Raw genomic sequence first — 13,264 nt, 5'->3', positions numbered from 1 at the left:
TATTGCTTATAACTCTCCCTGCATTTTCCTAACCCACCTAAAACCGAGCTTTTCACGATAGTTGTCCTGGAAGAGCACAGATGCAGGCCAGGTGGCCGGGGGCCTGCCGAGCCGCACGCAGCTGCCAGGCACCTGCAGAGCTCTGCGACTCAGAGCGCCAGGCCTGGACCTTCAGGGCTGGGCTGTGTCCCCTGCATATATACCCTGCGCTCTGGACGGGCTGATAAAGCCTGCCCTCTCCAGTTACACCCATTTGCGGGCAGAGGGCCTTACTCACCCTCACGGAGGAGCACCTCAAAGCGCCTGTGACCATGACTGGAATGAGCATTCACACCCCTCACTGCGATGACTGAGATCTCTGCAGGCTGCATGTCACGCCTCTGGAGGCAGAAAATCCGGAATTACCACGGAGGGAATCCGCAGGAAGGGGAGAAACTGCCTTGTGCCGTGTGCAGCCCGTAACTACTAAAATCCAGGGCAAGAAACAACGGCGTGAAGAGGGTCGCTGTCCCCATGCCTGAGCGGGCTTGGCCCCAGGCCGACCCACCTGGTCCGAGGCTGCTGTAAGGCTTTGGCATAAGCGCTCCTCCCCTGGAGTAGAATTCTAGTGCCTCCTCACCTCCAGACTGGGCCTCAGTTTTACCCAGGAGACCTACCCTGAACGCTAATCTCAGCCAAAGGACCCAAGAGATACTGCATTAACGGGAGAAAAGCCTCCACAGGCTCCCTGCAGCCCCTTAGCTTCAAGCCCCCTAACTTCCAAAGGACAAGACTGCAGCATGGCAGTTTGGCAGGGGTGTCTGAATATCTGCAGGTCAGCAGTGAAGCAGGAGGAGGAACAGGACACAGGCCTTTGGGGTTTGTGTTTCCATGTTCCAGAGACGTTGGCACCCAAAGTCCCCGGTCTCCCCACTGACCTGGGTTGGGCATGGAAAAGTAGTGCCGCCTTGTGGCCATTTCCTGTTATTACAACGTACAAACTGGTGCTTCAAGGCACTGCACAATCAAAGGGCTGCTGCTGCTAAGTCGCTGCCGTCGTGTCCGACTCTGTGCGACCCCATAAAAGGCAGCCCACCAGGCTCCCCCGTCCCTGGGATTCTCCAGGCAAGAACACTGGAGTGGGTTGCCATTTCCTTCTCCAATGCATGAAAGTGAAAAGTGAAAGTGAAGTCGCTCAGTCGTGTCCAACTCTTAGCGACCCCATGGACTGCAGCCTACCAGGCTCCTCTGTCCATGGATTTTCCAGGCAAGAGTACTGGAGTGGGGTGCCACTGCCTTCTCCTGTGGGGCCTTAAATAACAAACACTTACCCTAGAAATGGGCTTCCCTTGTGGCTCAAGTGGTAATGAATCCGCCTGCAACCTGGGAGACCTGGGTTTAATGCCTGGGTTGGGAAGATCCCTTGGAAAAGGGAAAGGCTATTCATTCCAGTATCCCAGCCTAGAGAATGCCACGGACGTTGCAAAAAGTCAGATACGACGGAGTAATTTTCACTTCCGCACGATCGGGGGGAAAAGCACTTCAGACTTTCATATGGCCTGCACAGGCTCACCTGCAGCCCCTTAGCTTCAAGCCCCCTAACTTCCAAAGGACAGGAATGCAGCATAGCAGTTTCCCAGGGCTTTCTGAGTACCTGCGGGTCAAGGGTGAAACAGGAGGAGGAATGAGACACAAGCCTTTGTGGTCTGTGGGGCGTGCTCCAAGGACATGGACCACCCAAAGCCCGCACTCCTAAAGCTCTGGCCTCCCCACTGACCTGGGTTGGGCATGGAAAAGTAGTGCCACCTTGTGGCCATTTCCTGTTATTACAACATACAGACGTGCTTCAAGGCACTGCACAATCAAAGGGCTGCGGGGCCTTAAATGAGGAACACTTAGCTAGAAGCACCCCGGCACAGGTCAGTGAGTAAAACTTCAAAACCCATAAACAGGGGGACTTTCAACAAGTCCTATTCAAAAGGAAAGTTTCCTCAGATATTTACAAGAAATAAACAAGGCACATTAAATGTGCAGATCCCTCACACACAGACTGTCAAAACTACACCCTTTGCCATCTGCCGTGAGTCAGAATGTCCAGCACAAAGGTCTGCAAACAGTAACTGCTGCAGATCGAGGACAGAGGGAACCTCCATGCTGATGCTGGCACTGCACACAGGCACGGGCCACTCTGGAAAAGAACACTCAGGCTTCTGAAAGGGACATCACAGCTCCATGTGAGCCCAGTACATGCTCCCGGACATAAATGAGAAACTAGGGGCTGAAATGACACGGGCATCAAGACGCACACTGCGGGAGTATGGACAGTACTCAATACGGAACTGAAGCCAACGGCCAGGACCACCTGCACACCGAAAAACCGACCTGGGACACGTATGCCGCAGGAACTGACTCAGCTGTGAAGTGAAGAAGAAAACCATGCCTGGCAACAAGGACGGACCTAGAGATCTCTGGACTCGGGAACTTACGTAAGGGCTGCAGCCAAAGGATGGTGTAGTGGTGTCGTCTCTAACTGGAGAGAAATAAACCCTCTAAGAAAACAGAAACAGTCTTAGAGTCCTGGAAACAAAATGTGCATGCAGCAGGGACAAAAGGTACGAGCAGTTCACACTGCTACATAAAACATCGACCCTCCATCACTATATGGCACATGCAGTCCACCCAGCACTCTAAAATCCTCCCCGGGAGAAGAGTCCACGCACGGAGAGCTGTGCAGACGTGTACCCCTGAACAGTGGTGCTGCCCATCTACAGCATGCACGTGGAGATCAAGTCTGTCTGTATACACTTGAGTACTGAAGTATTTTTAAAAGTGTCTATTATATTCCCCGCAGCCTGGGTCCCCTGGCTTGGTGTCCCAGGCCTAAGCAGGCTTGGTTCCCTAGCCTAGACTATCCTGGATCCAAGCGTGCTGTAGAGGTTTTGGCAGAAATGATCCCCCCTTGTATCCTAGGGCCTCCCACTTCTGTTTCGGTCCTTTATTTTAGTCCCACATGCCCACTCTCTTAAATCTAATCCCAGCCTCAAGAACCCCAAAGATAAGTGACCATCCACCAGAAATAGTTTCAAAGTGAAATGGCCTCTGCATTCTCTGGTGTTCAGCTTCCTACCTACATTCTCTAAGCTTAGAGTCATCCTCTTTGTTAAGAACAACCCCTTAGCATAGTCGTTTATTTGGGTTCATATATATCTGGACGTGTTTACGGTGAGGAAAAACTTGAAAATATGTGAAGCAAAAACTCACAGAAGTGAAGAGAAGTCTTTTCCAGTTCTGGCTGGTGATCTCAGCGCCCGTCCTTTAGCAGTAGAACACACAGAGCCCTGAGAAACAGCCAAATGATGGATACTGTCAGTCAGCTGGACCTGACTGGCATTCACAGAACATTCTTCCCAACAACACTTAAAGCGCATCAAGTGCGTCTAAAACACTCACCAAAATGGGCTGATGTCTGGACCCCAAACAGCTGTCCTGCTGTCTAGCTTTCCTTCCAAGGAGCAAGCCTTTTTTCATTTCATGGCTGAAGTCACCATCAGAAGTGATTTTTGGAGCCCAAGAAAATAAAATCTTTCATTGCTTCCACTTTTCCCTTCTATTTGCCATGAAACAAAATTGTTGAAGCCAAAGTCATAATTCTTTCGCCACCTGATGGAAAGAGCTGACTCGTTGGAAAAGACCCTGATGCTGGTAGAGACCGAAAGCAAAGAGAGAAGGAGCGGCAGAGGATGAGATGGTCAGACGGCATCAGTGACTCAATGGACATGAATCTGAGCAAACTCCAGGAGACAATGAAGGACAGGGAAGCCTGGACACGACTTAGCAACTAAACAAGGACAACGAAAGGGGGCTGTGGTCGACCAAGAAAGCATGTTTCATCTGTGAACGATACAAACTGAAGCTTTTAAGACTGAGGTCACGTGATTGCTGAGATTTGCTCTTCATTCCCCTCCAGTGAAAACCAACATGAGAAATGAGTGCATGAAAGAAGATGCAAATATATGTTGAAACTGATGACAGGTGCTTGGAGACTCGTGGGATTACTCTCTCTGCTTTCTTTGTATGTTTGAAATTTTCTAGAAGAATAAGTTCAAATATATCTGGAGAGAGTTTAGCTTACACAGGTTTCTGTTGGAAAACTTTTGGCCAAGTTTTCCGTTGGAAACATGACTTTGTAATCAGAAAGGAAGTACCTGAGACCCTCGTGAAAATACAGATTCTCGGCCCCACAGCAGACTTACTCGAACAGAGTCGGAAGATGAAGCATAAGGAAGTCGGCTTTCTTACAGCCTCCCCTGTGAACCCACTGCAGCACAGCGCAAGTCTGCGCCCAGCAGTTGCGATCAGGTGACCCCACGGGCCTCACCGAGGTCCCACGGCTCTTAGTGACCCCTAGACTAAGGCTGCGCCACCTGCAGCTCCGAGAGCCGTTTCAGCACAGTGGTGAGCAGGTGTGAGCTAGACAGTTTGGCCTATCCAGTGAGGAACAGGATACAGGGAAAGGAAATTCTGCCTGGACACGGCAGCGTGAGGGCAAGGCGGCATCGACAGACCTTCCCAGGGTGAGAGACCTGGGCGTGTTTGAAGGCTGAGGGTGGAAGCTGCTGGACAGAAAGACTGGAGACAGAAGACTAGCATCTGGGGCTCCAGCCCCACGATGGCAGGAGAGCAGGGACACCCCAGTGGGAAAGGAGCGGCGAGAGCGCTTGGCTAAGGTGATGTGAGTGTTAAGAGCAACACCTGTGGTGTCTCCATTCTTCTTCATGACTACCAAGCTCTTCCTGTTAAGTGCCCATCTCACTTCTATAAAGGAAAAAAAAAAGGGTTTCATATGATTATCATGTTAGAAATGGTCATTTTATTCTTAAATAAACCTTCATTTTAGAAGATTAATCTTGAGTTCCTGGTGCCCACATATTTTTATCGAGCACCCCGTACCCCACTTTTTAAAAAAGTGTCCACTTATGTAAACATACCATTTTCTTAGATGATTTTACTATTCATGAGGGAAGTTTTTGTTAAGGATATACTTGAATATTGAGTTTTTCCTATCATGTTGCATTCTGCTGCCCTTGGCAAAGTATATCGTAGATTTTCATGAAAAGTGAAAGCCACTCAGTCATGTCCAACTCTGTGCAACCCCATGGACTATGTAGTCCATGGAATTCTCCAGGCCAGAATACTGGACCGGGCAGCCTTTCCCTTCTGCAGGGGATGTTCCCAACCCAGGGACTGATCCCTGGTCTCCCGCATTGAAGGTGGATTCTTTACCAGCTGAGCCACAGGGAAGCCCAAGAATGCTGGAGAGGGTAGCCTATCCCTTCTTCAGTGGATCTTCCTGGCCCAGGAATCAAACCAGGGTCTCCTGCATTGCAGGCTGATTTTTTACCAACCGAGCTATTGGGGAATCCCATAGATTTTCAATCTTCGTCTATTTTTTGTCATCCAGATGTATCTTCTGTTTTTGTTTTTAATGCATTTATTTTACAGCTGTGCCTTTACTATGGACTGTAAATAAAGAAATAGAAATAAAAAATGAAAAAAAAAAGCGACACCCATGTTGACCTAATACTCACCCTACAGTAGCTGGGAGCCATGGGTCCCTACTAAGCACCGGAAATGCAGCAAGTCTGAACTGAAAAATGCTGCAGAAATATAATACCCACCAGACTCTGAGGATTTAGTAAAAAGAAAACCAGTACCAACCATGTAAATCATTTTCATGTTGACTGCATGCCAAATTGACAGTGTTTGGGGTACATTAAAGTGTATTATTAAAATTGATTTTACCTCTTTCTTTCTGCATTCTTTAATGTGACTTCGAAGGAATTTTCCATCTCATGGCTGGCATGATACTTCTATTTCGGAAGCCAGAAGGAGAGAAAGAAGAAGCTGGCCCAAAGAGCCCTATCTCACAAAATAAACCTGTTTCTAGACCCCAAACTCTGCCTCGGTCACACCAAGGTTGGGCTACACTGATGCAAAAAGTGCCTGATAAGCCAGCTAACCATTGGTACAAACAAAAGACCGTGGACCGTGTACACACTTTGTTCTCAGATGCCATTCACACACGGCAGGTACTTGGGTGACGCCGCGTCCCTGTCCGTTCACAAGGCCGTGCGGCAGGAAGGGAAGCACCACCCAGCGGGCAGGGAATGCTCTGCGGGGCAGACAGACAGGTGCAGGCTGGCCTCAGCGTCATCCGCACTCCGACGGGAATCATGAGCTGGGAAGGCCAGTCCTTCCCTGGAGACACAGTCCTCCTCCGGAGAACTCTGGGGCCGGGTCTGCGTGTGCCCTGCCCAGTCCGCGCCCCCTTCCACAGCAGGGGGTGGGCGGCGGGGTACTTCCCAGGCGCAGCCTCCCCGGCCCCTCCACCCTCCCTTCCTTCCCCAGCTCGCCTGGGCTCTGCACCCGCAGGCCTCCTTTCTGCACTTTCCTGTTCCCAGGATCAGAGGGCGAGGGGACCAGGGAGCAAGGGTATTCTGTTTGCTCGCGGGGGGCTGTTATCTAAGATCAACACCCGCAGCTCCCGTCTCCACGGTGGAGGGAGGCCTCATGTCGCAGCAGGGGCCTGGTCACCATAGACGCTTTGGGTTTTGTTTTTTGTTTTTTTGCTGGGGTTGGCAAGGAGAGGCTCTGGAAAAGCTACCGGCTGTCTCGAACATCTCCCCACCTCACTCCACCTTCAGCCCTTCTGGGCACCCAAGGTCAGGAGCCCTATGCTCAGGGGGCTCACAAGGGGAAGGTCTCCAGGGGACACGCTTACACTCTGCTGGGACTGATGGAGCCTCCTGGTAGAAGTTTTCCAGCAGAAGGTACTTGGTCCCCACACTGCACTGTGGAGCTCAGTCCAGCCCCTCCCAGGTCCCCCGTCCCTAGAGTCTGCACAAGGTCCATCTCCCTGAGGTCCATCTACATCCGGTCAGCATCTGACGGCCAAAGGTCTGCTGGCGGCCCCAGCCCCTTCCTGATCCGGAGCCCGCTGGCAGCCCACACAGCCACTGAGGGCAGCGTGGCTTTGGGGCAAGGGTGGCCCCTTTAAACAGTCAGTTCTCCCCATGAAACAAGAGGTGCAGCCTCCCAAGTCTTCAAGGTCAACCGGTCACTCCACTGCCCACGAGCCTTCAACGTCTTCCCTCCTCCAGATCAAAGCCCAGATGCCTGGTGCCAGGAGCTTCCCAAGGGTGTTCATCCTCACCCTGCCCCTCCTTCCAGGCCTTTCCTCACAACCCACTCCTCCCCACCCCGCCGCCGTCCTCCAAGCACCCCAGCTCCTCGCCGGTGGCTGCACACGGTCCACAGCCGCGCCTGCCGCTCACCTCCGCTCCGGCCCTCTGCCCGCAGTGGGCCTCCCTTCACAGCCTGGCCCCGCTGCTGCAGCCCCGACGGGGGCGGCCTTCCCACCCTCCCAGCTCAAGCGCGGCCAGAAGCAAGTTCCTGCTCTGACTGACACTAGAACGTCTACGCAGACCACACACCGAGCCCTCAGGAGTCACCGCCTGGGCATCCGGTGGGACGAAGGGCTCCAGGCAGGTTAGGAAGCCCCCGTGTGGTTGAGCAGCTCGTCATTGGGGAACATGTGATGTGGCCGAGGCTGGCCAAGGTACGAAGAACAGCTACCGTCTGATACTTGACAGCTTACAAAGGATGTGACATCCGTCACCTCGGTCCATCCTCAAAGGCGCTCTGAGAAGCAGCCATGTGCAGGGGACGCTCAGTGACCTTGCTGAGGCCAGCGTGCATGTGGTCACCCTTGGCAGCACTGGGTCCCGGCTTTCCCACCCCTGGGGCCACTCTGCTGCCTCTCAGGGCCTGGCCGGGGGAGGAGAGACAAGCCCACGTGTTAAGAAAGACCATGCAGAGCGGAGCCATCACCCCCTTCCTCCCAGAGGCGAGGACGGGCCTTCAGCCCCTGCTGGAGACGGTCCCTGCCCCGCTCCTCCAGTTTCCTCATCTGAAAAACGGGGCTTCCCTCCAGGCGGCCTGAGAATGCCAGGAGGCAGGCTCTCACGTGCTCGAGGCCATGGGAGCCAGAGCAGCGTCCCTCACGAGGCCCGAGGCAGCACAAGCCCCCAAGATCAAGCGACGGTGCCTGGTTCATCACCAATTCCGTGGACATGAACTTGGGCAAACTCGGGGAGAGGATGAGGGATGGGGACGCCTGGAGGTCTGCAGTCTATGGGGTCGCAGAGTCGGACATGACTTGGCAACTGAACAACAGCAACCGACCTGGTTCTATCCCAGGAGGAGGAGGGGAGCAGAAAGGCCAGCAGGTCACAGCTGCCGAGCAGCAACGCCGGGCTGGCCCCAGGGCACACTCTCCTTCCTCCCGCCCAAGCCGAGGCGGGCACTCCTGGGCACAGGAGGGGCAGGTGGCCCCACGGGGCCGCCCCAGCCAACTCAGCCATCTCTCAGGGCATTTGACCTCTGCTGGTGACGTCTCCCAGGTGGGTGATGCGAGCATTTTTAGTTCCCAAGGAATGGCACTCAGCCCCCAGATGCCAAGCTGCCCTGAGAGACGGCTGCTGGTTTCAGACAAATACAGACTGCCCTATATAAGAACCAGACGGCCGCCACGCGCCACCTCCGCCCGAAACCCCAGGTAGGCACTCTGGGGACGCTTGCATGCGGGGGGTCTGTTTACGGGTCTAACTCACGGCAACACCCGCAGGCCCTTCTGAACACGGGGAGGTCGCAGGGCCCCGCGCTGCCCGGCTGCTCCCAGCTGGACTTGGGAGCAGCCCCGGTGCCCCCAGGTCTCCTGGGACCTGGCCAGTTCGCCTTCCTCAGCCCTCCTCCAGAAACTTGGCGCAGGGTTCTCAGGGCTGGGGACGAAGGATGTGGACACTCCCACTGCCAAGCATCTGCACCGGAGAGAAAAGTCTTGGGAAGGAGCCCTCATGTCCTACCTGGGGAGGTGGGCAGATGGCACTTCTGGGGGAGAGCTGCTCCAGACAGCAGTCACCCTGGGTCCACAAGCCATCTCTCTGCCTGGCCCAGAGACCCTCTCTCCTCCAGGTCCATCTGCCTCCAGCCAGGGAAGCAATGCCCGCCCTGTGGACCATCTGCAGCCTGCTGCTGCTCAGCGTGCTCTGCATGGACTTGGCCATGGCGGGCTCCAGCTTTCTGAGCCCCGAACATCAGAAACTGCAGGTGAGACGCCACCCCAGGAGCCCCGTGTCCTGAATGCCCCGAGCCGTGTGAGCTGGGCAGTGGCTCGCCCTGTCTGAGCTTCAGCTTTCTCCCCGAGCCCGAAGGAGGGCTCTGGGTCTGACTGTGGGTCCACACCTCAACCTGCTTCTCGGAGGAGAGGGGAGATTCAGGGCCTAAGGGGAGCACCTCCTCTTTCCTGCAGAGAAAGGAACCTAAGAAGCCATCAGGCAGACTGAAGCCCCGGGCCCTGGAAGGCCAGTTTGACCCGGAGGTGGGAAGTCAGGCGGAAGGTGCAGAGGACGAGCTGGAAATCCGGGTGGGTTCCTCTGCAGTAAGAGGTGGGGTGGGGAGGGCGGCTACCCACAGACACCCACTTAGCAGCTACTCAAGGGACATCAAACAGCAGGACAACAGCAGGCTCCACACCCCTGGTTCCGCTAGGTCTCTGCCATCAACAGGCAAATGTCTAAGGAAATCTGCTGCACAAGGATGAGCCCCAGCAGAGGGGAGGGGGCGTGCCAGCGAGTATTCACAGACACTCAGGAAGGAGGAGCTGCTCACAGGCTGCAGGCGTCTCCCCGCAGAAAACCTTCCGATGGGCTCAGGGCCCTCTCGGACCTGACCTTACCCTATCTTGGCAGGGCGGCACCCTGGGTGGGGAAACCCCACCTGCAGGCCAGGATGGAGCCCTGCAGGCTTGCTTGGGCTCAGGAATCCTGCACGGGGCAAGGGCACCATTGGGAGAGAACGGGAGGGCCAGGAGAGACAGGGCATGAAGGCGTTTTATGGGCCCCCCGCCACGTGACCTTCCTGCCGGGGGGCCTGGCCGTGGTCCTGGGAAAGGACTGACAAGGGTTTAGGTGGAGATGGGCATCTCTGTGCAGGGCGACCAGTGTCCCCCGAGGTGCCCAGTCACCACTGAGCTGCCGCACCCTCTGGGCCTCACTTTCCACGGCTCCGCCCTCCTGCACGCGAACGTACTCAGTCGCTTCAGTTGTTCCGACTCCTTGCGACCCCATGGACTGTAGCCCACCAGGCTCCCCTGCCCATGGGATTCTCCAGGCAAGAACACTGGAGTGGGTTGCCATGCCCTCCTCCAGGGGGTCTTCCCGACCCAGGGATTGCACCCATGTCTCTTACATCACCTGCATTGCCAGGTGGGTTCTTTACCACTAGCACCACCTGGGAAGCCCTTCTACCCTGCTTGGCACTGAATCTCTACAGCCACTGGTGGGGTCAGTACGCTGGTCTCTGTGGCCTCGTGTAGAGTTGAGGAACAGAGGTTCAGCCAGGGGAACCCGCTGGCCCAAGGGGTCACCGCCTGCAGGCGCCGAGGTGGGACCCACGGCCTGGGGGACTCGGGTCCCCAAGCCTTCGGTCTCCACCTCCGGTCTGGCAGAGAGAGCAAGTGCCCAGGAAGTCTCCTCTGCCCACCTCTGCTCCGGTCAGAGGTCAAATCCCCAGCCCCCAGCCCCTGACTCTCCCCAGGCGCCGCCTCCACCACGTGTAAGACCCCACCCGTCACGTTCCTACTTGACGACGGCCTGCAGATTCTTAGATTAAAACCAGGGAACTTTCCTGCTGAGACTGCCAGGCCCAGCAGGGCAAGGGAAGCCGTGGGACCGCTCAGATGGGGCAGAAGTCTTGGCTGGGACTGTCCAGTTTCCACAGAGGCAAGAGCAGGCCCTGCCTCAGCCGGAACCAGGAGTGCGTGATGTCCAGAGGTGGGGGGTCCCACCAGATGTGCGTGAAGCCTGAGACACAGGCCACACAGTGTGGGCCGTGCGCCCCAAAGCCCCCAGTCCCAGGGTCCCACCTCAGGCACCGCAGGCCCCTCCACTCGCTCCAAACGTTTTCCTAAAATGGAATCTCAGAGCAGAACGCCTTATAGACCAAGTCCTGTCCTGCCCCACCGGTCACCCATGGACTAGTTAGACACTGGGGCCAAGGGGCCCGTTTCCAGCCCCTCGAAGCCGCGCTCTCTCCCATCCGACAGCTGCCTCACCTCCTGTCAGCTGCCCCTCGCCCAGCTCCAGGGTGAAGACCAGCCCAGCAGGTCCCCAGCTCAGTGTCCACAGAACCCCAAAGTCTGCTAGGGTCACCTGACCACTCTCATCGGCCACAGGGCTGGAGAGGAAATGAATATTTACTGAAGGGAGAGAACAGAGGGGCCTCAGTTCCCCCCGAATTAATTACGTCATCTCCACAGCTCCATCTTCACGGTGGAGGCAAGAGGGGGAGGCAGATTTTAAAAGGGAACCCACATTTTATCGTTGTTGTAACAACACCTCGGAGCACCCCTGCTCACCTGTGAAATGGGAGGCAGAGGGAAAGGCACTCAGCCCGGGCCTGAGCAGGGCGAGGGCTGCACCCCTGCCGGGGGCAGGAGGACCGAGGGCTCTCTTTCGGCCCCAAGATCCCTTCGTGGACTCACCCAGGAGCTCTGTCACCAACACGGCCAGGAACTGGATGAGCGGAGGTGAGCACGGTCTCCACTCCTCTGGAGAGAAACAACCATGTGGCTGCAAACAGAGTTCCTTCCTGGTCGCCCAAATCTTTGAGCTTCAACAAGTCGTCTCATAGGCTGCCGAGAAACTAGGAGACGTGGGGTGATCCCCCTGTAGCAGGGAAGAGACAGAGGCACAGAAAGTACAGCCTTGGCTCAGAGCATCGATTGAGGAAGAGGTCAACATCCTATCTGGTCCAACACAGAACGAGGAAGGGCCGGTGCAGTCGAGAGGAAGAGCTCCTGGGAGGGAGGGAGGCGGTGCAGAGACCGTCCCCCGGGCCGGAGCTGTGTCCACCGGGGAGAGCCCTGACCCCACATCATGCTCCCAGCCGTACCTCCATCACTGGCCATTCCGTCTGACGTCTTCCGATCTAGGGGACCCCACAGCTTTTATCAGTAACCTCTTCAGAGCCAGGTAAAGAGGGTACAAGGTGAGCCTCCTAAGGATCGTGGAGTGGTAAGATGAGGCCCGGGACGGACGGCAAACTGGCTAAGCCACCCCTCGGGGGGCCTGTCAGACCCCAGGCCTTTCCTTCTTCCCCTCCTGAGAGCACAGGGCCTCTTCTGGGGTGGGGGTGCAGGGGGCAGGGGTGAGAGGGTGCAGGTGACCTCTGACAATTCCTGGGTGGTCCTCCTCCTAGTTCAACGCCCCCTTTAACGTTGGGATCAAGCTATCAGGGGCTCAGTCCCTCCAGCATGGCCAGACGTTGGGGAAGTTTCTTCAGGACATCCTTTGGGAAGAAGCTGAAGGTAAGTCCTTGCCCAGCTCAGCTCAATTCCAAGCTTCGCCTGAGTCCCAGTGTGAGCCTGCCCATGAGTAACAAAACAGAGGTTTCATTCCCCACCCTGCCTCTCAAAAGAGCTTCTAATTCCTCTTTCCCAAAGAGTTGTCACTCAGTACCCGTGGGGGATTGGGTCCAGGGCCCCAGCTTTTAGGGGACGGGCCGAAGTGGCACAGTCCAACTCTGGGCCGCTCCTCTCGCTATTACAGCACATCTCCTCCACCCCCTGTGGAAGGGAAGGCAAACCGGAGGGCAACAGGAGGAGAGCGGACAAAGTAGAGGTTTTTTTGGTGGTTTTTCTTTTTTTGGCTACATTGTAAGGCATGGGGATCTTAAGTTCCCCAAGCAGGGATCAAACCCGTGCCCCTGTAGTGGAAGCATGGAGTCTTAACCAGTGGACCGCCAGGGAAGTCCCGGACACAGCTCTTTGACTTGACCTCTTGCATTTCAGAAACCCTGGCTGACGAGTGAGTGGCCCTGGGACCAACCACCTGTCCGTTCTCCCACCCTCAGAAGCTCTCACCTGGCTTCCGGGACACTTCCGAGACCACGTGGGGCTCTGAGGGGTACTAGCCTAGGCAGTGAATAAATGCTCAGATGGATGCAAAGGTTCAAAATGTTTATTTCACCAAAGATGGAAATTTCACATTTCAATGAAAACCAACGTGCCCCCGCAATTCCTGGTCTGTGGTCAATAGAGAGGAGAAGGCCGAGGAAGAACATAAAGCAAGGAGGTGTGAATGCTGAGAAAACCAAACCAGATCCACTCCTACAAGCAGATACGGCTGCTGGGGGATTGTAGGAGCGGAGGTGGAGGAGACAGCGG

General features: G+C 55.6%; 1 protein-coding gene across 1 annotated transcript; it reads left to right on the top strand.

Moving 5' to 3' along the window:
* The first annotated feature begins 9,014 nt into the window (after positions 1–9,014).
* GHRL (ghrelin and obestatin prepropeptide) lies at positions 9,015–13,018 on the top strand. The gene is made up of 4 exons (XM_005896110.2): positions 9,015–9,147; positions 9,350–9,463; positions 12,298–12,406; positions 12,890–13,018. The coding sequence occupies exons 1-4, from the start codon at positions 9,040–9,042 to the stop codon at positions 12,907–12,909; spliced, it is 351 nt and encodes a 116-aa protein (XP_005896172.2). The 5' UTR covers positions 9,015–9,039; the 3' UTR covers positions 12,910–13,018.
* Positions 13,019–13,264: the final 246 nt, after the last annotated feature.

The sequence above is a fragment of the Bos mutus genome, chromosome 22 (assembly GCF_027580195.1).
Source record: "Bos mutus isolate GX-2022 chromosome 22, NWIPB_WYAK_1.1, whole genome shotgun sequence".
In the NCBI taxonomy this organism is placed as follows: domain Eukaryota; kingdom Metazoa; phylum Chordata; class Mammalia; order Artiodactyla; family Bovidae; genus Bos; species Bos mutus.
This window is presented reverse-complemented; position numbering and strand designations above follow the sequence as displayed.

Excerpts from the sequence above, each read along its gene's own strand:
- GHRL (XM_005896110.2), top strand. The coding sequence starts at position 9,040 with ATGCCCGCCCTGTGGACCATCTGCAGCCTGCTGCTGCTCAGCGTGCTC. Across the intron at positions 9,464-12,297 it reads AGGACGAGCTGGAAATCCGG|TTCAACGCCCCCTTTAACGT; the intron begins GTGGGTTCCTCT and ends TCCTCCTCCTAG. Across the intron at positions 12,407-12,889 it reads CCTTTGGGAAGAAGCTGAAG|AAACCCTGGCTGACGAGTGA; the intron begins GTAAGTCCTTGC and ends CTTGCATTTCAG.